Genomic DNA, 20,878 nt, shown 5'->3' on the forward strand with positions numbered 1-20,878 from the left:
CTGCAAAAGATGCTAGAATGCAGCAACTCGCTCACATGACTCTCGGAGATGGGCAGTTTAGTAAATCATTCAATTAACTTTTTATTCCCCTTTAAATTTCAGATAACAAGCAATTTGGTGATATCTAAGCTTAAAGTGCAGGCACAGTATGTCACAAGCCTGCCTATGAATACTGAATGTGTTGTGGATGGAATTAAGGTAGTCCTTTTGGATGCAAACCAGTAAGTATTTTAACATATCTTCCATCAAAATGTGTAGCCACTATCACCCACAACTCTGTTAAATGCCCAACTTAACATCTGCTAGCCATGAAGGCTGTGACATTTCTGTATTGATCTGCAACATATTCTTTGCTTCCGGCTAGAGATTCTATTTTTTTCCTAGTCCCACTTTTTCCATCTTTTCTAATTCTCGTAGTCTTGGGGTGGCACTGTGGCTCAGTGGTTAGCACTGCAGCCTCACAGCACCAGGGACCCAGCCTCGGGCAACTGTCTATGTGGAGTTTGCACATTCTCCCCATGTCTGTGTGGGTTTCCTCCGGGTGCTTTGATTTCCTCCCACAGTCCAAAGATGTGCAGGCTACGTGGATTGGCCATGCCAAATTGCCCATAGTGTTCAGGGCTGTGTGGGTTTATAGGGTGATGGGTCTGGGTGGGATGCTTCCGGGGCGGTGTGGACTTGTTGGACAGAAGGACCTGTTTCCACACTGTAGGGAATCTAATCTAATCTAGTCTTGACTCAGTGTGGTGAGTTCAAGCCCCAGGATTTGAATATACAATCTTATTTTTCATACGCCACGGAAGTCATATTGCACTTGATGTATTAACTATTGTGCTCCCACCTTAGATGGTGCCAAACCTGCTGAATGTTTCCAGTAGTTCTGATTTTTATCAAACAGACTGGAGTGGTACTTGCTGTGCATTTAGAAGGTTAAGGAGTAATTCAGTTGAAATTTCTAAGCTAAGGGGAACTGATGGGTGGAAACCACCTATCCTTTGTTAGCTAGAGGGTAATTAGGGCTACAATCTCAAAATTAGAGCTAGACCTTTCAGGAATGGTTTTAGAAAAAATTTGAAGAAGTGTTCTGCAAGTTAAAATGACACTTGATCAAATAATTTTAAACCGGTAATTAATGACTGACTTTGCAAAACAAAAGTCTGTTTGGAGTTGGGTCATCAAACAGCTGTAATTTTTTTTTGGAAGGTGGAGCAGGTTCAAAGGGCTAAATGGTTTATTCCCATTCCTATATATTCCCCTTACTGATTCTTTCATTTCTCATGGTGTTAGAGAAATTGGTGCTGTAAAGAAGTACTGAAGTAAGCTTGGTAGTAAGGGTTGCAAAAAAAATTAATGTTGAATTTTTGTATTGTTCAAATCGTTCACAAACAGAGATTTTGTACTATGAAACTACTAACTTCTATTCTGACTTGCATTGCCTATAAATATTCTGCAGCTGTCCAGGTGCTGTTATGTTGTTATTCCAGCTTCCAAATGGTAAAACACTGTTGCATACTGGTGATTTTCGAGCTAATACTTCCATGGAGCGTTACACTCATCTCATGGGGCAAAAGATTGACACTCTTTATCTGGATACCACGTAAGAGAAATTTATTGCATGAATCAGAATGGTATTTTTTCTGATAAAATGTCTTGGTTTAAATCAGTGTTGTCCAATACATTAGCAGCTAGCATATGAACTGAAGATGTGTAATAGATATTGTCATTAGGCAGGTACTTTAAGTATTTATATTTGCATTTTGTTTTAATTTTACTTTGAAAATTTAAAGTAAAATGTGCGTTTCTTTAATTGTGTGTTCTTCATTTAATTGGTTATCTGCTAAAATGGTACAACACAGTAAACCCTAGACTTCATCAGTACGTAAACACTAACAACATTGTTTGGAGGGAGGAAGTGAGCTTTGGGATATCAACTGGACCAATTGCAATAAAAAGAAACAGCTGCGACAGTCCAAGTGGTGGCAGCAGGCAAGCAACATCTCACTAAATTGTAGATGGAAAGATGGGCAGGTTGGCATGTCTTGTTGTGCAAGTCAGCATTCTACATAATAAATGCTCAACGGCCAAGCAAACTGTTGAAGAAATTGCACTAAGACATGCTGTTATCTGATGAACTCTTGTCAGAATTTTCTAATGTTTTCTGAAAGAGTAGAGCTTATTCACTGGTGATGGATGCTAGTTAACCAAATCGGTATGTAGAACACAATCACTTGGATTGTATAGAAGGAATTTTCTACTAAATGATGATGAATGGTGCAGCCACATCATTACCTTCATGAAAAAAAGAAAAACAAAACACTGAAGCTGTATTCGGGAAACACACGTTCCAATTTTACTCTTACTCTTTGCATTGATGACTATGCAATATTTGTGAACTATGAATATAATTTAATCTCAAAGCACCGCTCGTGTTTCTCATACCTGTAATTGGTATCTCAGAACTGTAATTAGAATAAAGTACATAACAAGGATGCTTCCTAATGTTGTTCATTACTAAGAAAATTTGATATTCTTATTGTTCACGATAATAGAACACTACATTCTGGGTATACTTTGGCTTCTTTTGGTAGATACTGCAGTCCAGAATACACGTTTCCTTCACAGCAAGAAACCATCCAGTTTGTTGCTAATGTTGCCTTTGAAACTATAATGATGCATCCCAGGACATTGATCGTCTGTGGTACTTATTCTATTGGAAAAGAGAGAGTTTTCCTAGGTAAGATTCGGTAAAATGTAATGTACACTCAGTATATGCATTTAAAGGAAGAATCCTGTCCGGCCTGTTATCTCTCCCATCTTTCTTTCCCTCCTCACCCCCCCCCCCCCCCCCCCCCCCCCCAGCCCCAAATAGAATTGTTAAAATACTTTGAAATTGGATTAATTGATGAATGGTGGATATGGTTACTAGCATAATACCTGAACATTTGTCAGTTTCTATGTGAAAGACAAGAGCTAAAATAATGTGACCATGTATGGAGGAACAAAGGGGATAGTATTAAAGCAAGGCCTCCTGATCTGGTCAGCTCCAAATGAGCATTCTTTTGCTCTGAATTTATATTCCATGTAATGTAACCAGATCTGTCTCAAGAGTGCCTAGAATTTTAGTTTTAGGTATTGATAAACTAGGCATATAGTTAACGTTTTGACATTTTGTCAAAGAAAACCTATTATTCGGAGGAATATGAGCCAATATGAAAAGAACAAAAGCAAAGGAAAGATAGGAAATACTGCACGAAACAATAAAAGGAGTTTTTGATTGAGGGAAGAATTTAAAATTTAAAAGGCATGGACGCTACCTAGATAAATATGAATCCAAGAGTACGGAAGTACACTTATGGTAACTTGTGCTGCATATTAGGATTTGTTTTTATGCTTTTGCCACCTAGAGAGGATGCTTGTCTTATGATTAACCATTCATGAACTTCCTTGTTGGAGGAAAGGGAGAAGTCGGTGTACTTCTCCATTCAGTTAATTGACAAGGCAATCTCTTTTATAGTGAACTTAGTAATCTTGATAACTGATCCAGGATGGTCCCTTTAATTCTAGTATGGTGTTGATATTTTAGCTAGACTCCCCTGGGTTTTAGTAAAACGAGAAAGACTAAATGTGATTAAGATATTAGAATGGTTGCTTTCCAAAGAAATAAGATTCTAGTGGGATCCTCTAAGCTCAATACCTGTAACAGAATTGGGTATGCACTTTAAGGCATTGAGTTCCATTTCATGACTGGCTTGGACCATGTGCACTACCCCATTTTGTAATTTAGTTTAGACAAATATAGGCTTGTAATTGTATCACGCTGGACATTTGGAAGAGAAATGGGAGGGAAAAACCAAAAGCTAAGATTTTTAAAATGTATTTTTCTATTGTTTTTGTTTTAAAAGCTATAGCTGAGGTACTTGGATGTAAAGTTTGTATTACTCGAAATAAACTCGAAATTCTACAGTGTTTGGATTCTGACCGAATAAACTCTACCATCACTATGGACTGGGAAAACTCTCAACTTCATTTACTACCTATGATGCAAGTTACCTTTAAGGTAGGTTATCATGAATACTTGTTTCTACAAGGCATTATAAGCTTTGCACACAAAGCACTGGCTATAATCTATAGAAATTAGGTAAAAAAATCAGACAACACTAGGCTACAGACCAACAGGTTTATCTGGAGTTGCAACCTTTAGGAGTCTCATTTCTTCTCCTCAGTGAGAGAGGTGGTTTTGGACACTGAATTTATAAGCAAAAAATCGAAAGGTCACAGAACTGATGCAGTGTCAAACTAACCTAAGATGACTGTGAATCTTGAGTCAGTTAGAAAAGATTAATATGCAAATTCCTGAATTTCTTTCACGTCACTGCCCCGAGATAACTAAAGGTTTTATTAATTCAATCAGTATACCAGATGTGACATCCTAGGTCAGACAATGTATGTTAGGTGTGAGGCCTTGTTTAGGATCTGGCTGTGTATCAATTTGGCGTCAGACTGGTTTTATTTCCAAAGTAGGAATTTATAGTAGGCCACATTGGTTGTCTACAAATTCCGTGCTTTTTGAACAAAATAGAATATATCTGCAATTACAAGCCTGCAAATGCAAATCCACTCCATAGATTTATACGTGTGTGCACACGCGGGTGTGATACATTAAAGCTGAAGTAGAAACTAGAAAAAAGCACATACTCTACCTATAGTCTAATTGAAAGCTAACTTTGCAAGCTTCATGCTAATTTCTGCAAACAAAACAAATTAAAATGTAATAACACTGCAGATAAGTGGTGCTGTCAATATATTTTCCTATTTCTGCATTGCTGTGCTAATGGCATTGTTGTACTTTTCCACTAAGGGATCTTTGTCTTCATATTCATACATAATTGCCATGATATATGAGTAAAGCATGCAGTTTCTACAGGAGCAGACTGGATTGATCAATATCTGTTCTGTTTTAAGACTTTTGTATTTATTGGTGAATACCCACAGTAGTTGCTACCAGTAGCACGCAAGAATGCTAACTACTTTGTTATCATAAGTAAGTTCCTTAGGTTCAATTTCGAGGTACAAATTTGTCAACACAAAGTACTAACCTCTCAACTGCAAGATTTTCATGACGCACTTGCTTGTAGTCAGAACATGGTATCTTCAAGAATTTGTCCCAGGAAATTGGCTAATGAACATCCTCCGGTATATCTTTTTGCCAATGTTTGTATTGGTACAGTACTCTATCCTAACGAAAGCAGACACTCACTACTCACTTGCAGGAGGCTAGGTTTAAGAACAAGTGAATAGTACATTTTAATGATGTAAAAATATATAAGTAGTTTATTCTTCCTCTCAATTGCCCTTGCGATGTTTGAACTTCTTTGATATGAATAGACTTGATTCATTCATCTTGTAACAAGGTTTTACCTTTCAGGTTAGAAGGGTCAAATGTTTATCCGAGTCCATACCATTTTAGCCGACTGCCAGTTTTTTTAAACCTACACTTCAGCAAATACCCTAGTTAGTTCGTGCAGGCCATCCACTTATTGAACCTGCCCCAGGTCTTTCTGGAAAATGTTTAACATTTGCAATTTTATTGAACATGTGTGGTTCATATTTACGTTTCATGCAGCCTTTTGCTTTCAAAAGCTTTGCCGTTTGTTGTTCTTTTGGTGTTAAGTGCAAAGTCTACCTTGCTAATGGTTATTAGTTTTCATTTTTAAAAGCTTATAAGTAACTAGTATGTGAATGCTAACAGTGGAAATAGAAAATAGTGGAAATATCCAAAATAATAGTGATAATTGAGCTTTCATCTATTTGCTTGTTCAGACAAATGTAAAAGATACCACGTTTTGTTATTTTTAAAAGACGAGAGTGAAAAATATCCTTGGTGCCTCGGCCAATATTTATCACCCAATCAAGACCGCAAAAACTGGTCATCGTCACATTTGCTGTTGATGTTCACAACAGCTGATATACTTTCTATATTACAACAGTAACTACTTTTGAAAAAGTATTTTAATTGGCTGTAAAGTATGTTGATACATCTGGTGGCAGTGAAAAATGCTGTAACAAGTATTTATTTTTCTTTCTGCGATTTGAGTGGAATGTATTTCTCATCATGCGACTTTCTTTACTTCATGGTATAATGGGGAGAAGATAGCATACTGGTAATATCACCACAGACAAATGTGGGTTCAAATCCAACTGTGCGAATTTGTGTAATATCACATACTGGTAATATAACTAGACAAATAGGGGTTATGGGTTCAAATCTAACTATAAGAGTTTGTATAATTTACCTGTAATGAATCTAGCAAGCTAGTCCCAATAATTTTACTCAAGAAAGAACCACCCATATTTGAAAAAGACACACACATCTGGTTTACTAATAATGACACGTGGTTCACTAACGCTATCTAGAGAAGGAAATCTGCTATCCCTGCCTGTCTGGCATACATATGACTCCAGATCAAGTGATATGATTTACTGTCCTTCTGAAGTGGCCTAGGTAACCACTTAGTTCAAGGTTAATTAGAGATGGGCAACAAACCCTGGCCTTGCCAGCTCAAGTAAATAAAACTACTTTTGTCTTTTGGGATAAAAGGTACTAAGAGAGAGTTAATGGCCTGAACTTTGCAGCAGTAGTGATGGAGAAAACATCTGTATTCGTGGTGATTATTACACAGAAATTGACAGCAATCTGTAGAGCTTGCGCGCACACAATAACAAATCATAGTCAATGTTTCTGATCTTCTGTACTTGGGGTATTTCTTTCCCCTCCCATGCTCTGTCACCAATTGCAACACTAAAGTAATTTGCGAATTGATTGAAATATCACCTCTTCTCAGCCTTGAAAAGTTGCACCTTTTATAGAATCGGCTGTGTTCTAAGTGGCATACTATATTCCTATTTACTTATAAATAACTTCTGGTCCTGAAAAGTTAATTTTGTATTAGTGACATGTCAAATTTCTTGATAATTTCCACAGTTGCAAAATATTTTTGAAGCTTGTTCGTAATTTAGCTTCTTGTATTCATACAATATTTATTCAAAATCCAAAAATCCTAAAGTGAAGAGAGGCAGGAATATTCAACTTCCAGTTTGCTGCCTCTGTTTGGCTGCTTGCTGTATTTGCTGTTGGATTTAATTTTCTTTGAAGTTACAAGTGAATGCTTTTGCTTTGTCTTTGACTACAAAATCTAGACTGTTAGGTGGTTTGATTTTAGTCACCAAGGTAGACTTTTAAGGAAGGTATTAAAGTAAGAGGGGAGAGTATTGGGGCACAAGGAGAAGAGTAAAATTTTAATTTTTGCAGCTGATTGCCAGCAGCGCTGTGATGGCATGCGTATTCTGCTTTGCAAACACTGAAACAGAGTGTCAAAACCATTTGATACTTGAATTAGACAACTGGTGACAATTCCTTGAACAGAACTGAAAAGTAAAGTGCTATCTGCTAAATTCTGTTATAATTGGCACAATTTTCTAGGTTTTTTTCTAGTCTATATGTGATTGGCATTTAAAAGGTTAACTGGTAGAAAGCTGGGATTCATTTTTGTCCAATTTAGAGTGCCCTTTAACTCCGGAAAATATTTAACTTATTTGGACTTCTCACGTGAGAGATAATGTTAAATTTTACTAGTCTCTATGGGATATCCTCTATATACTTCCTGAGTTTATGGTTTCCTGTGAAAGCTGGTAGGAGCTAATTAAGCTGTTTCAACAAGATGGGATACCTCTCCTGTGTAAAAAAAAAAAAAATAAATACATTTCAGTATTTTGCGCAGTGCTACTTTTTAAACCAGACCAATCTTTGCTCTACTCTGATCTAAAGGTCTCTGAATCATAAGACATATTACAGATGTTTTAGTTGTCAGGTAACTGAATGTGTAAATAAGCAAGTTTCGTATTTTGTTCCTAACCTCCAGGGAGATTAAGGAAAAAAGAATTAGCAAACTATGTTGTCTACAGTCAATATTACAGAAGCACATAGAATGGCTTTAGCAATAGAAGTAAAAAGGGTAGGACCTTACAAAAACTACTCTGAAAGATTATTTTCCATTCTAAAGTATTTTCCTGGTGTTTGATCCTGGAGCCCACAAACTGGTCTGTAATTTGAATACCCAACATTAACACAGTAAAGCTAGTTAGTGATTCACTTTATGATGATATGAAACTCTGCCATATTAAAGGATATTAAGTTAGCCTTATCTATTGTTCACTTTTTATCTGTTGTGCTGAATATTTTTTTCTTCTTGGTTTTAATGTGGTTAATGTTATAATTGGTAGATAACAGGCAGTAACGATAGACTTTTATAGATTTGCTCTTTGGTAATTAAGGTATACATTATAGATAATTAGTTTATCAATTTTTATGCAATAAGCTTATTAAGCCAGTATGTCCAATTCACACAAGTTAAATGATGCAGGCGATACTCTGTGCATTGTTCGAACATGTAGCTATTTCAGCAAGAAAAGGTAAGAAAGCCAAGAATATCAAACTTGCTCATTTCTGTAGTGATTTCAGTGAGAATGGTATACTCCTTCTGAATTGAAAAGTAGTAGGATTAAGTCCTAATCGAAGTACAGTGCTGCTCTATCCTGAGCGGGGACCATCTCTAGGTGTTGACACCAGACATTCCGCGCAAATTTCAAAGTTTACAGTCAATACAGGACTTGGGAGAATTGTAAACTGAGGAGGACAGTGTGGAACCTCAAAAGAACATTGACATGTTTTTCGAGTGAGTGGATAGGTTACAAATCAAGTCTGGTGCCACAACTTGAGAGGCTTTGCACTTTGGTACAAAGAACACAGAGAGATGGTACAAAAAAGGATGCCATTCTGAAGAGCAAACATACATCATTGAAGATGGCAGGACAGAGTGCTGTTAATAAAGCACCCAGTATTCAAGGCTTCATCAATATGGGCAATATAGGTGCTTTTCTGTAGGCAGAATGTGAATGCATTAGGGACAGTGCACAAGAAGTTTACAAGAATGTTTCAAAGGATAAGACACTTCCGTTATAAGTAGGATAATAAAGTGTGAAGCTGGATGAACACAGCAGGCCAAGCAGCATCTCAGGAGCCCAAAAGCTGATGTTTCGGGCCTAGACCCTCTGATGAAGGGTCTAGGCCCGAAACGTCAGCTTTTGTGCTCCTGAGATGCTGCTTGGCCTGCTGAATTCATCCAGCTTCACACTTTATTATCTTGGATTCTCCAGCATCTGCAGTTCCCATTATCACTGATACAATCAGTTATAAGTAAGGATTGGAGAAGTTGAATTTTTTTTACCCCTTTGGAAAAGCAAAGGCAAGTGGGAAATTTGAAGAAAGCCTTCAAAAGTATCAAAAGCCTGGAAAAGTTGATAGTGAAAGACTATAACCACTGTTTGAATTGAGAATAAAAGGGTGCATTTTTAAAGTCTTTTGCTAAAGAAGCAAATGCAAACTGAACAAAAACTTTGTCACAGTGAATAGTTCAGTATGAAATTGGCTGCCTGGAAGTGCTTAAGAAGATTGACACTAAATAAATATGCTGAGAGCTGTTGCAGATACAATGGGCCAAAAGACTGACTTCTGTGCCATAATAATTCTGTGATTGTGTTACCAGTAGATTATGGATGAAGTGCAGGAAGTGCTTTAATGAGCTCTTGATCTATTCAGTTCCAGCCTTGAGTGACTGTGGAGTTTGCAAGTTCGCCTCATGTCTGCATGGGTTTCTGCTTGATGCTCCAGTTTCCTCCCAAAGTCCAAAAGTGTGCTAGTTAGATGGATTGGCAATGCTAAATTGCCCCATCATGTCCAGGGATGTACAAGCTAGGCGGATTAGTCATGGTAAACTCAGAATAACAGTGGGCAGCTGAGTCTAGGTAGAATGGCCTTTGGAAGGTTGGTGCAGATCCATTTGACTAAATGGCCCGTTTCCACATTGTAAGGATTCTGAAATGATAACAGTGCATGTGACAGAAACACTGATCACAGTTAAGGAGGGGGCCATGATATAAACACTTTCTCCCTCTTGACCTTGCAAGAAAAAAATGAACAACTTGCAAGAAAGCAGTTGGTCCATTGGTGGAGTCATACATCTCGACATTGTGTTCATGGAGGCGATGATAGTTGACATTGCTTCAGTGGCAACTCATTAGGAAGTCAGTGATGGTGAGATGGGAATCTGTGCAAGACAAGGTGAAGGGGATTTACTGTTCCCAAAGGATGGGCATGTACTCCCTCCTCATCTTAACAAAAATTAAAGGATAAATTCTAATGCTATGCCACAGTTTCAGGAGCCCCACCTGTTCTTTGATAGCCTCTGTACTTTGGTGGCAATTTACTCCCTATGTTCCTGCTTTGTAAGGTTACTCTTAGGTGTCACCAGTTATTTGTTCAACAAGTAACCTTTGCCCCATAGCAGCCAATTATGCACTTGCGATTTACCTGTGGACAAAAGTGTCATAGCAGCTACCAGGAAATCATGCACACATTTGGTAGCCTCCAAATGAACGTGAAAAAAAGAGTGGAATTCCCTTTATTGATGAATTCCTCTTGACTGCTCGACTGATTGTATCCCTTTGTCCTGGTACCTGAGGAAATCCAACAATGGAGGCAAATCTCTCAATCATCATCTCAGTGAGATCACATCAGCCTACTCTGTGTGCACCCTGCCTGCAAATACAGGGGACCAATCTCTTTTGCTGGTGCTATTATAAGCTGTTTATTGTACATTTGACTTGGGTCTCCTGCCACCCCTCGAAATTATCCAAGCCACTGTCAATCTCACAGCTACTGGGAGGGTATGCTCATTCAAGTAGCATTGTTTGAATACATCTGAGGAGGTGATTGTTTGCACAGTAGCCCTGTGGAGAGTGTTTCTGTTTCGTGCCTTCTGAATGTCTCGTACCACCATCTATTGGGGTACATTTATTGTTGCAGCTGCTTTTCAAGCTGCTTGTTGAGGCTTGCTTCTGGGAAGGGCCTTACTTGCCATGAACGAGTGCATGCAACAGCTGCCTAGACCACCAACACCATCACACCTCCACCACCAACACACACACAACCCAATAACCCATCCTTCGCTTCAGTTTCTACGTGAAACACTCTACAAACTCTGCTCACATTATGATCATTGTCTGCTGATGCACATAACATTTGCTGCTACCCACTGTTTAATGCCTGCACATGGTGCACTGTAATATGAGCTTTAAATTTGCAATGAGCACTTTTTAACACAAACATTTAATACATGCTAATTCAATAAAAGAGAAGAAAGACCGTGCATTTAAATAATTCTGGCAAGTTATCCCAAGTTACTTTTGCAGTGCTTTCTGTGGAAGTTCAACCAGTAATTAGGAAACAGTAGTACAAAGAATAATCACTTAAAATAGTGTTTGTTGAATGAATCTTGCCCAGGATATCAGTTTAAGACCCTGCTTCTCTTTTTAAAAAAAATTAATTGTGTCTGTCAAATGGATGTAACATATTCCAATCATAGTTGAGCATTCTCTGTGAAAGATAACACCTCCAACAATGCAATACTACACCAAAGGATCAGCCTGGATATGTCATAACATTGAAGAGGGTTTTGACCTGTCTTGAGAGAATGTTGTTACTGAAGCAAGCTGATTCACCAAACAACACAGAACTACTGTGTAAAACTAAATTCCTTTTACAAGTTGTATAGCTGAATATAAAGTTTCAAAATGATTGAAATGGTAGTTTTCAGTGACAGATTTTTTCAGCACACCCAAGTTCTTAATCCTGTTGCACAAAGCACTGACTTGAAGAAAACATAGCAGCCATGATTGACTGATTTCACATCTCTTCCTTACAGTATTATGGGTACAATGTTGTATTATTTTTATAAATTACTACATAATTAGTGGACCTCTATGTATAAGTTTTTCTAATGTACTGTAAGCTGCCAATTCAGAGTAGGCTAGTATACAGTCATGGAAATCTTGAACACGGTTTCTAATGAGAAGTCTATAACATCAGCGCTTTCCGATTGAAACCTCAGACATTATTTGAAGCAGCAGCTTCTTTTCTGGAGGTTTTTCCGATTGGAAATCGAATGGGAATTCAATCCGGTGTAATCCCGGATTTTCTATGTGTCTATGGTGTCCCTGTGTGAGTTGTGCCCATTGTTCTATCCCTTGTCCATGTTTTCCATAACTGAACTAAACTCGGAGCTGAGGACGCTGGTTTCCATAATTTTCCTGTCAGATTCTAAGTCTTCGGGATGATGACACCACGTCTTCCTGAAATGTTTTCCTTGTCAACCGCAATAAAATTTTCTGATTGGACCTATTAAATAAAATTGTTGATGAGGAAATAAATTTTTGTGTGATTGAATAGTCATTCTTCTCTGTGGAGCCATATCTGCTAATTTGAAGAAAAAGTTTATACGTGGTAATTAGACTGTCTTTCTGGAGTTACGTTCAAGCTGAAGTCCTATCATCAGCCTGACTGGCTGAATATTTTAAGCAATTTTGTTTATTTTCGACTTTCAGCACCTGCAGTTTTTTGCTTTTGTAATACTATCTTTCAATTCGCTGTTTTTATATTCAATCAGGAAAATGGCTGTGAAAGTTGTCACATTCTTAACATCCTTTGCGTATCAACTAGCAGAATTCTAGTTGCTTATTCATTTGCAAGCAAATGCTAGGGGCAACTTTCAGTTTCTCTGAAAAGCTGACCGACATTAGGATTCTTTGCTTTGTATTAAGATTTATGGCGAGAGATGAAGTACTTTTAATGGGGACCTACACTTTTAAAAGCACAACTATTTATTTGATGCTCCAATAGCATAAAAAGCTACTGATGGAGCTGCAGCTTCTAAATAGCTATAAAAAGAATAAACTACTTCCAGATAATCATTAATGCTGAAAAGAATGAAACACACTGAAGGAGGACAAATTTCTAGTAAGAAAACAATTGAAATTTATTTGGTGATTGAATCTTCATTTTAATATGAAAGCATGTGAATGTTGGAAATTTAGTCATTAAAATTAATGTACGGTTGGCTAGCGTTTGTGCTTTCAAGACCCCATATTGTTCTCTTTAATCCTTGTTTTGTTCTTTTTTCTCATTTGAGTGCTAACTATAAGAAATAGCAACAGGAATAGGCTGTTCGACACTCTGGCCTGCTGTGTCATTCAGTAGGATCGTGTTTGATTTAACATTCATTGCATCCACTTTCCTTTTTCCTCATAACCCTTAATTCCCCTTATGATCACGAATCTATTTATCTCTGTCGTAACTATACAGAAGATCTCTGTTCCCGCAGCTCTTTGTGTCCAAGGGGTTCCAAAGGCACTCAACCCTCTGAGAGAAGGGCTCCTTCTCATTCTCAATCTTAAATTTGCACCCTTTATTCTTAGGCCATGCCCTCTAGTCCTAGACTGCCCCATGAGGGGAAACATTCTTGATTTACCCTAGGCCAAGCTCCTTTCAGAATCCAAATATTTCAATGAAATCACCTCCTGTTCCTCTAAACTCCAGTGAGTAGAGACCCAACCTCTTCAGCCTTTGCTCAAAAGGCAATCCATGTGCAATGGAGATGATACTAGTGAACCTTGTCTAAACTACCGCCAATGAAATGATGCCTTTCCTTAAATAAGGGGACTAGAATTGCTCCCAATACTCAAATGTGGTCTTACCAGCTCCCTGTACAGGTTCAATAAGACTTCCTTACTCTTGTACTCCAAGCCTCTCCAAGTGTTGAGTCGTTTAAACAGTTGCATTTAATACATAATTAGGCTTTCCAAGTTAATAGACCTGAATTTGAGTTAAGAGTAGGTTTTCTCATACCAACTCCAAATCATATAATCAAAATCTAGACCATAAAGGCAAGATCACATGTTTATAAAAGTTTGTTATGCAAACCTTCCATTTTGTTGTGCCTCTAATTAATGTTTCCTATTTTAGGGTTTGCAAGCACACATGAACAAGTTCCCAGGAAAGTATGATCAAATTGTAGCATTCAAACCAACTGGATGGGCACACTCAGGCCTGGGTGGTACAATGCATAACATCAGGCCTCGAGTTCAAGGAAAGTTCACAATTTATGGTAGGTAAATATTCTGCCACTTAGAATTATTTTCTGTATATTTCTTTTGTGAGCTTTTGTGCATATAGTAAAAGTAGAACAGTAAAGTTTTTGAGTCTTCTCCCAGCTCCATGGACCCTTTCACCTGTCTCCAATACTTCCCCTCTGTCAGACGACTTGCACTTGAGCCCTTCATTGAGAATTGCTCTTGCCCGTCTTAATGTCTCTACTATCCTCAAACATTTTTTGACTCCTTGTGAACTTTTCACACCCATTTTCTCAGATCTAATGCTGATTTCATTATCAATCTGCTGACGAGGGTGATGCTTTTGCTGTATGGCATGCCTACCTCTACCTTTACTTTAGAGATTGAGCGCCAAATCTCAGGCACCTTCCTCTATTCTTACACCTCACTGGGCTAGTGTGCTGAAAATTGAGCCTTGCTATTCCCGGTGTCATCATAACCAATAATTTTTTTTACAGTATGCCGAATTCCCCAATTTACTTGACTTGCAGACCCAGGTTGTCAGAAAGCACAGATCAAGTTTCGGTGCTTAAATCACTATTCATGACAAATAATAAACTAGCAACAAATGAACAATTATGAACCATTGGCATGTAACTCTACTAGTTAAAACTCCACCTTGCACACATAGAGACTAACAACAAAATCATATTGCTCTTATGGGCAGAGAGAAGTGTGGGAAAGCAGTTCAGTGGTCCCTGTCCACAGGGTTTGTTGAGGTGATTGATGTGCTGGTCAGAATACTGCTTCTCAGTTGTCCTTCTCCGGGTCCTTTCATTTGTTTGCAGGAGGCAAAGGGCAACAATTTTGCACACAGACTTGTGCCTTAAATTATTATTTAAAAATCACAGCTTACCTCAACTGGTGAAAGAAAACTAAAGTGGTATTCTTAAGGCTTAAAATGGTTTTTACTACAGAGAACAAACAGCTCTTGAACCTTTGGAGATCTGATGACTTCTCCCAATCTTGTTCACAATCCCAAGCTTGTTCAGCCAACTTAGCACCAGCCGTGAGATATAGGGGCAGAGTTAGGCTATTTGGTCCATGGAGCCTATTACACCATTTGATCTTGGCTGATACATTTCTCTATCCCATTCTCCTGCCTCCTCCCCATAACCTTGATCCCCTTTATAATCAAGAACCTGCCTATCTCTGACTTAAAGACACTTAATGTCTTGGCCTCCACAACCTTCTCTGGCAATAATTTCCACAGATTCACCACCCTCTGGCTGAAGAAATTCCTCTTAATCTCAGTTCTAAAGGGTTGTCCCAATCTCTTAGTTGTTGGCAGGCAGAAGGCCTTTGTCATTGGTCTGTGCATTAGTGAGCAGCTATCAATCAGCTGCTTGTTGCTAACCAGATCACCCCTTGTACACAGCTCTTGCTGCTCATATAAAAACCAAAAGAACTGCAGATTCAGTAAATCAGGAACAAAAACAGAAGTTGTTGCAAAAGCTCAATAAGTCTGGCAGCACCTGTTTTTTTGTTTTCTTCTTCACAGATGCTGTGAGACCTGCTGCACTTTTCCAGCAACTTGTGTTTTTGCTCTTGTTTGTCTGTCCAGCTGTTCTCTCTCTTTGGGCTCTATCCTCATCTATCGTTTACTCCTTACCTTCTCTACTCCCCTACCCTACCTTCTGCATGTAAACTGGCATTTTCTTAGCTACCAGAACTTATCACATAGCTTGCTATTACACACTACCTATTGTTAGCCACTGACAGCCCCCATCAACAGCTATTCACCCTTCTAGCCAGATTGTTATCCACTCCTTTGTCCAATGGTTCTTCTGTCTCTTTGGGTTCTTTCCCCACCTATTGTTTACTCCTTATCCCCTCTCCCCATCCTATCTTCAGCATATAAACTGACATTTTCCTAGCTACTATCACTTCTGAGGAAGGGTTACTGGACTCGAAATGTTAAGTCTTATTTCTCTTCACAGTTACTGCCAGACCTGCTGAGCTTCTCCTGCAACTTGTGTTTTTTTTCTGATTTACAGCATCCACAGGTTTTTTTTCGGTTTTTATCTTGTTTGCAGTTCATTTGCAAACACAGCTGCTGGTTCAAGCTGATGGTAAACGGTCCTCACAATGAGTGTTAAGTTAGTTGAATTCAAAAAGTGCAGCAATTCTTCAACAATTCTTGGTTTTAAAACAATTCCTTTCCCATTTAAGTCCACAACCAAAACTACAGAAGAATAGAAAGATATTGGTCTTTGCAGTATCACTCCTGGGCCGTGACCTGAACATCAAACTGTTGTTTCCAGGACTTTCACTGACTTTGTCTCCACTGGACATCTCCCTCCACAGCTTCCAAACTCATAGCGCGCATTGCATTTGTGATTCTTGTGATGTTTTACATCTATTCCACAATCTCCAGTCTCCTGGCCTCAACTGCTGCTTCTTCACCATGGATATGCAGTCGCTCTACATATCTAATCCCCATTAAGATGGTCTGAATGCTATCTGCTGCTTCTTTTGAAGGCAGGACCCTAGAGTTCTTTCTCTAGGATGTTGAAGACTTAATGCACATTTCTTCCTGCTCTCAACCAGAATTGGAAATATTCCTCACTGGCTTCCAATTTCCAAATTCCTTTCTTCTTCACCTGGTCCATTCTGACTTTCCTTCCCATCCTTCACCTCACTGCTTCCATTTCTGGGGATAGGCTGTCCACCAACATCCATTATGAATCCACTTACTCTAAAAGTTACCCTGACTACACTTTCTTACACCCTACTTCCTGTAAGAACTTCATTCAAATCTCCAAGATTCTCTGTCGCATCTGTTCTGATTATGCCACCTTCCACAGGGGTGCCTCAGACATGTTATCCTTTTTCATCAACTGAGGATTGCCTCCTTCCCCACCCTGCCCTTGACAACATCCAACACACTTTCTACACTTCTGGCCTCATCCTCTCCCGCCCAGAATAAGGGCAGGGTTCCTGTTGTCGTCAATTTCCATTCCACTAATGTTTCCATTTAGAGATTGAATGCCTGACATTTCTGCCACTCCCAGCCTGGGCCACCACCAGACATCATTTCTTGCCTCTTGCCCACTGTGCCTCTGTCAGCATTCCACTACGACTATTCCTTCCACAACATCCTTGTCCACTCCTCCATCACTCCCCATGGCACACTCCCACTCAATCACAGAATATGTAGCTCTTGCCCTCCCACCTCATCCCTTCTCATTGCCCAAGTGAAACAATGTTTAACTTGCACTTCTTTCAATCTAGTCTATTATTTTCACCGCACGTAATGCGGTCTCCTTAGAATTAGCAAGACTGAATGCAGTCTGTGTGACTGCTTTGCAGATACCTCTACTCTGTCTGTAAGCATCTCTCTGACCTTCCAGTTGCTTACCATTTCAATTAAACCCTCTTGTTCTTAAGACAATATTTTGTAGGTTTGCTGCAGTGTTCCAGCAAAGCTTCATGCAAGCTAGAGACATGACATCTGATTTTTCTGCTCAGGCACTAGAACAATAATTTCAGAGCCAAGTCTGTGTTTGTCTTATTGGCTTTGCTCTCACCAATCACATCTATTTTTCCACCATTAGTAATTCCTTGTCTGTTGTTCTGAGCATCCTCGGAATCTACCCCATTTGTGTCCCTTTTGCTTTGTCAACAGCATAAAAACCATTAATATCCAACCCCGTCATCTCCAAGGAACAGACTTTGGACTTGAAATATTAACTCTGTTGGTCTGTCCACAAATGCCACCAGTTAAGTTTTTCCAACAAAATCAGAAATTCCTGGGATAACTGATGAATCTAGCAGTAACTGTGGAGAGAAAGCAGAATTAATGTTTTGGTTCCGGTGACCTTTCTTAAGAATGGGTCTGATTTTGTTTCTGATTTCTAGCATCCACAGGTTTTTGAACTGGTTTTCTTTGCTATGTTTGTTTCCAAAGTGGTTTTATTTCAGATTTCCAGCATCCATTGTAATTTGCATTTATTTCGAGTCGTGTTTGTTTAATCCTTTTTACAGTAAAGCAAGAACAAAAAAGTGAAATTTCATTCATATTTCAATGAAACAATGCTATAATTCATTTATATTTTGTTCATTTTCATGTTCTTCCTTCCCACTCATCCTTCCACTCTTTCTTTTATCTTAAATTTGGTGAGTTTAAAGAAAGAAACTTCACTTAGCCCACAAAAATAACAATGAAACTAAGGTAAAGATTTACTTGAAGAACCAAGTGCAATTCAAGACACCCAACAATTTAAAATTCTTTGCCTAGATTTTTAATAATTAAACAGCAACTTAAAAACAAATCTCATTGACAAGTGGAGAATAAAACATTACAAAATAATAAGTGCCCTGCTGTTGGATGGAGGGGAAGGTAGAATTAACATCCAAATGAAAACCAAGAATACTGGTGATCACAGCGGGCAGCATCCATGGAGAAAAAGCATGCTAACGTTTTGAGTTTATATGACTCTCATTAGCGCTGAAGTGAAGTGTGAAGGGGCAGTATCGCAGCTTTGCAGAACACCTCTGATCCGTGTGTGAACGTGACCCTGACATTCCCGTAGCTGGCCATTTTGGTGTCTTGCTCCCATGCCCACTTGTCTGTCCTGGCACGCTGCAATGCTCCAGAGAATCACAACGCAAACTGGAGGATCAACATCTCATCTTCACACTAGGCAGCTTGCAACCTTCTAGGCTCAATATTGAGGTCAATACCTTCAAATTGTGAATCCCTTCTTTTCCCTTCTTTTAGCTTTGTTTGTTACATTCTCTGATACCCTCTCTTCCCTTCTCCCACCTCCAGTGGGACTGTCTGTTCCTTCCAGTCTGGTGGTTAGACATGCTGTGGTTCAGTCATACTCTCATTCCAATCTCCTAATCTGAACTATCAACATCCTTTCTCACCCAGCACTCCAATGACCCCTTCCTCTCGCTTGTGCATAAATGCCGCTCCCTCCAGATTTCACTTCAGTTCTGATGAAGAGTCACCTAGACTTGAAACGTTAGCTTGCTTTCTTACGTGGTTGCTGTCTGACCCACTGTGATTTGCAACAGATTTTATTTACATTTCAGATTCCAGCATCTGCAGTAGGTTGCTCCTAGAATTAACATCCATCTTATTATTAATTTCTGATTTTTATTTCTACGACTGTGATGTGTTTGCAGGTGTTCCTTACAGTGAACATAGTAGCTACCTTGAGATGAAGAGATTTGTACAGTGGTTAAAACCAGATAAAATAATTCCTACGGTTAACAATGGAAGCTGGCAGCAAAGGAATATGATGGACAAAATATTTAATGAATGGATGACTAATGCTGAGCAGAGGGAAGTTACACATCCATAATCATCGAATTTTGTGTAAATGTGTAGAGAATGTTCACACGTAACCCATTTGGGTCATTTTAAAGTGTCTTTCTGAAATTATGTTCAAAATGAATGTATGAAATTTATTTAAAATGGAAGTATTATTAAGTAATTGACATTCTATAGGTATGATCTGTACAGTTTTAATTATATATGTGGATAGAATGTTACCAAGTGTCAAACCCATGTGGCCTTAAACGTTCCGCAAAATTTGATCATCATGCAGGAAGAGTTTAACACTACTTTGAGAAAAGAAGTTATACTATACAACATAAATGATTTATATAATATATCAAAATGAATTATTGGCCAAAGTAACATAGATGATAGTATAGTGCAAGGTTTTGAATCACTTATAATAAATGAGAAATAAAGGTGAGAAATGTCTGAGCTGCACAGTGCTGTATTATAATTCTGCAGAAATGGAATCTGGGGCAAACACAATTTATTTCTGTTAATGGATTTCTTGGCAAATGCAATGCCATGTAAACTTGCCAGTTTTGTACATACATTGCATGAAAACTTAGATAACTAAATTGTGAGAAAGTAACATGTGGAGCATTGTCTGTGGCTGTAAAATCTCTTATGGTAGTAAGGTGCATGTTCTTGCCTACAGGTTTGGATTATGATAAAACTAGGCATTTCCCACTAGGAGAGAATCACCACTGATTACCTCCCAATACTTGATGTATATGTTGGAAGTAGTGGTTGAAACCCAGAGAAGGAAAACGTGAATTTTGCAATTTTAAACTTCTGAGCATAGATGCTTTCCAGTCATTCATTAGACAATAGTAGGGAAAATCAGGCAGTGTCGTAAAGATAGGAGTACAAATCTGAGGTTGGTGATCAGTGGGAATGTTGTGATAACAAAACAATACATTTACTTGGGAACCCAAGTGGTCAATAACTAACCAAAATTCTGGTGGAAATGAAAACAAAATCAATAGATAAGATGAAAAGGATCCCCAGGGATCTACCGAAAAAGCAAAAAAGTCAAGGAAGATGTCCAGCAAAGCGACTAGGAAGATAAGTGATAATGGGAACTGCAGATGCTGGAGAATTCAAGATAATAAAATGTGAGGCTGGATGAACACAGCAGGCCCAGCACTATTGTGCTCCTGAGATGCTGCTGGGCCTGCTGTGTTCATCTAGCCTCACATTTTATTATCTAGGAAGATAAGAGGATGGTTATAATTGTACTTGGGACTGCATAAACAAGTTCAGAAGCAATAGTCCACCAATAATAGAATTAGTGGCAAAATAAACTTGGACAAGCGTTAGGGAGAGGTTTGTTGAAATTATAGGAAGTATCACAGTGGTTTGGAATGTTGTGGGAAAAGTCAAAGGCTGAAAACTAGTTTGTATGTGCGAGTTTGTCGATGTTTAATCTGTTAGTGTGTTCAGGAGCTGGTGTTAAAAGCAACAGGAACCAGAAGAAGCTATGAAAAAGATAATAAAATGTGAGGCTGGATGAACACAGCA

General features: G+C 38.6%; 1 protein-coding gene across 6 annotated transcripts in view; it reads left to right on the forward strand.

Annotated features, from left to right (window-relative positions):
• Positions 1-20,878, forward strand: part of dclre1a (DNA cross-link repair 1A (PSO2 homolog, S. cerevisiae)) — a 106,607-nt gene that overhangs the window by 44,695 nt on the left and 41,034 nt on the right. For 3 of the 6 annotated variants that reach the window (XR_009446970.1, XR_007249575.2, XM_048551385.2), the window contains exons 4-8: positions 103-221; positions 1,454-1,597; positions 2,589-2,734; positions 3,903-4,057; positions 13,916-14,057. Coding sequence is in view for 3 of the 6 variants with exons in the window: in XM_048551385.2 (XP_048407342.2) it covers positions 103-221; positions 1,454-1,597; positions 2,589-2,734; positions 3,903-4,057; positions 13,916-14,057 (706 nt within the window). In the remaining 3 variants the exon portion in view is untranslated. Of the gene's footprint in view, positions 1-102; positions 222-1,453; positions 1,598-2,588; positions 2,735-3,902; positions 4,058-13,915; positions 14,058-19,197; positions 20,457-20,878 lie in introns of those variants that run through there. The other 3 variants (XM_048551384.2, XM_048551386.1, XR_007249576.2) reach the window with 2 other exon arrangements.

This window comes from Stegostoma tigrinum, chromosome 20, assembly GCF_030684315.1.
Source record: "Stegostoma tigrinum isolate sSteTig4 chromosome 20, sSteTig4.hap1, whole genome shotgun sequence".
Taxonomy (NCBI): Eukaryota; Metazoa; Chordata; class Chondrichthyes; order Orectolobiformes; family Stegostomatidae; genus Stegostoma; species Stegostoma tigrinum.